The sequence below is a fragment of the Lagopus leucura genome, unplaced genomic scaffold (assembly GCF_019238085.1).
Source record: "Lagopus leucura isolate 7727_CA_CO unplaced genomic scaffold, USGS_WTPT01 34970-0_obj-0_obj, whole genome shotgun sequence".
NCBI lineage: Eukaryota > Metazoa > Chordata > Aves > Galliformes > Phasianidae > Lagopus > Lagopus leucura.
This window is the reverse complement of record NW_024968605.1, coordinates 18879-21431: the sequence shown is the minus strand read 5'-3', so window position 1 is coordinate 21431 and position 2553 is coordinate 18879. Positions and strand designations below refer to the sequence as shown.

The 2553-nt window shown below is 66.1% G+C and overlaps 1 protein-coding gene across 1 annotated transcript in view; it reads right to left on the bottom strand.

The window, feature by feature from the left end:
* Positions 1-522: 522 nt before the first annotated feature.
* LOC122193737 (zinc finger protein 239-like) overlaps positions 523-2553 on the bottom strand; it is a 2489-nt gene continuing 458 nt past the window's right edge. Inside the window, exons 2-4 of the mRNA XM_042894601.1 lie at positions 2124-2250; positions 1731-1826; positions 523-1364 (exon numbers count right to left, since the gene is read on the bottom strand). Coding sequence (XP_042750535.1) covers positions 523-1364; positions 1731-1826; positions 2124-2250 — 1065 coding nt within the window. The remainder of the gene's footprint in view (positions 1365-1730; positions 1827-2123; positions 2251-2553) is intronic.

Here is a 2553-nt window from a genome sequence, read left to right as displayed (position 1 = left end):
GGGGATCCCATAGGATTCTTTGCGGGATCCCACAATGTCCTTTAGAGGATCCAAATCGGGGCCCTCCTGGAGAACTCCAAGTGTGCTTTGGGGGATCCCACAGAGCTCCTTCAGGGGGTCTCCTGGGGTCCTTTGGGGGATCCCAGAAGGTCATTCAAGAAGTCTCATTGGGTCCTCTGGAAGATCCACTGGGGTCCTTCAGGAGAACTCCAAATGTCCTTTGGGGGATCCCATGAGATTCTTTGGGGGATCCCAGTGCCGTTTGGAGGATCCAACAGGGCCCTTCAGGACAACTCCAAACGTCCTATGGAGTCCTTAGGGGAATCCCATAGGGTCCTTCAAGGAGTCTCATTGGGTCCCTTGGAGGAACTAATAGGGTTCTTCGGGGGATCCCATGAGATTCTATGGGGGATTCCACAGCGTCCTTTTGGGGGGATCCTATGGAGTCCTTTGGGGCACCTCGTACGGTCCTTCCGTGGGTCTCGCGGGGTCCTTTGGGGCATCCCACAAGGCCCTTCGGGGTCAGGGCTGCCCACTCCCCACCCCGAGGCCGCCGCCGTCGCCGTGGCCGCGCAGATGCAGCCTCAGTTTGCTCTTGGAGCCGAAGCCGAGGCGGCACAGCGCGCAGACGAAGGTCCCGCGGCGGCGGTGCAGGCGGCGGTGCGTGGTGAGGCTCGCTTTGCTGCTGAAGGTTTTGTCGCACTGCGCGCAGGCGTAGGGCCGCTCCCCGGTGTGCACGCGTTGGTGCAGCAGCAGGTTGCTGCCCCGGCTGAACGCCCGGCCGCACTGCTGGCATTTGTGGCGGCGCTCGGGCGCGTGGCTGCGCAGGTGCAGCTGCAGGCTCTCCTTCCAGGAGAAGCGGCGCTCGCAGCGCCCGCAGGCGAAGGGCCGCTCCTCGCCGTGCCGCGCGCGGTGCCGGCTCGGGCTGAGCTCGTCCTCGCGGTGCCGCCCGCACTCCGGGCACTGCCGCCGCGCCGGTCGCCATTCGCCGCGCTCCTGCGGGTCGCGCCGGTGCCGGTGCCGCAGCAGGTCGCCCTTCAGGCAGAAGCTGCGGCCGCATTCGCCGCAGGAGTGCCGCCGCTGGCCCCGCTGCTTCTTGTGTACCAGGAGGTTGCGGCGGTGCCGGAACACTTTGCCGCACGCCACGCACTCGTGGCCGGGCGTCGGGTCCCCGTGCTCTGAGCGGTGCGTGCTCGGCGCCGCCTCGTCCTCGAAGCTCTGCCCGCAGACCCTGCAGATTTGAGGCCCTACGGCCCCTGCCGGCTCCCGCTCCCCCCATTCAGGGTGCAGGGGGGGGCATCCTGGCTCCGGCGGCACACGGCGTCCCTGGATGGCGTCACCCAGTGCGTCTTTGTCCCAGGGGGCTGCAGGGAGTGGAGGTGCTGGGTCAGGGCCACATCTCCATGGGATGCCACGGGTGGGCACACAGCAGGGGGGCTCCTGTAGAATCCCCTCTTGCACACAGATGTGGCACAGCTCATGGCACAGCTCACGGCACAGCTCATGGCACGGCTCATGGCACAGCTCATGGCTCATGGCACAGCTCATGGCACAGCTCACGGCACAGCTCATGGCACAGCTCACGGCACAGCTCATGGCACAGCTCATGGCACAGCTCATGGCTCATGACACGGCTCATGGCACAGCTCATGGCTCACATCCTCTATGTGCCCAACAGCCCCCCCGCAGTCCCCATCCTGTTGCCCCCAGCTCTGCCCCATTGCTCTCACCGCTGCCTGCGGGGTCCAGTCGCCCTCTGTCCCCTCCATTTGACGTCTCCCCAGGATCCGTTCCGTGGACGTTGAGGGGTTTGATGTCAAGGGAGTCTGGGGAAGTGAGAGTCCTCAGCACCCTCCAGAGACACCCACAGGGGCATCGCCATCACCCAGACCCCAGAGCTGCCCTCAGAGGTGTCACTGAGACCCTGGGGATGCACCCTGGGGGTGTCACCATCACAGAGGTGCCCATGAGATGCCAGCTGGGGACTGCAGTGCCACGGGACTGCCATGTGCAGGAAGCTGCTGTGCCACCCCCAGTCGTGGCAGCAAACTGGGATGCAGTGGGAGCAGGGGCACACCTGGGGCCGGGGGCACTGGGGGGGGCTGCGCAGCACTGCTCCTTACCCAGACACGCCACCAGGTCGTAGTTATCCATCATCACCTCCTGGTACAGCTCCCGCTGCCACCGTGCCAGCAGCGCCCACTCCTCAGCAGAGAAATACAGGGCCACGTCTTCAAATGCCACCGCAGCCTTTGGGGAAGCAGGGGGGTTGAGGGCACGGCTGGCACCGGGACCCCACCGTGCCCAGAGGCCTCCCCAAGACCAGGGTTGTGTAGGGCTGTGGGTGCTGGGATGGGGTGGGGGGTACCAGGATGGGGTGTGGGTATTAGGATGGGGTACTGGGATGGGGAACAGGTATCGGGGTGGTGTGAGGGTATCAGGATGGGGGGGGGGGGGGGGTATCGGGGGGGGGGGGGGGGCCGGGGGGGGGGTGGGGTCTTCAGGATGGGGCGCAGGTATTGGGGCGGGGTCGGGGGATGGTGGTGGGGGGTG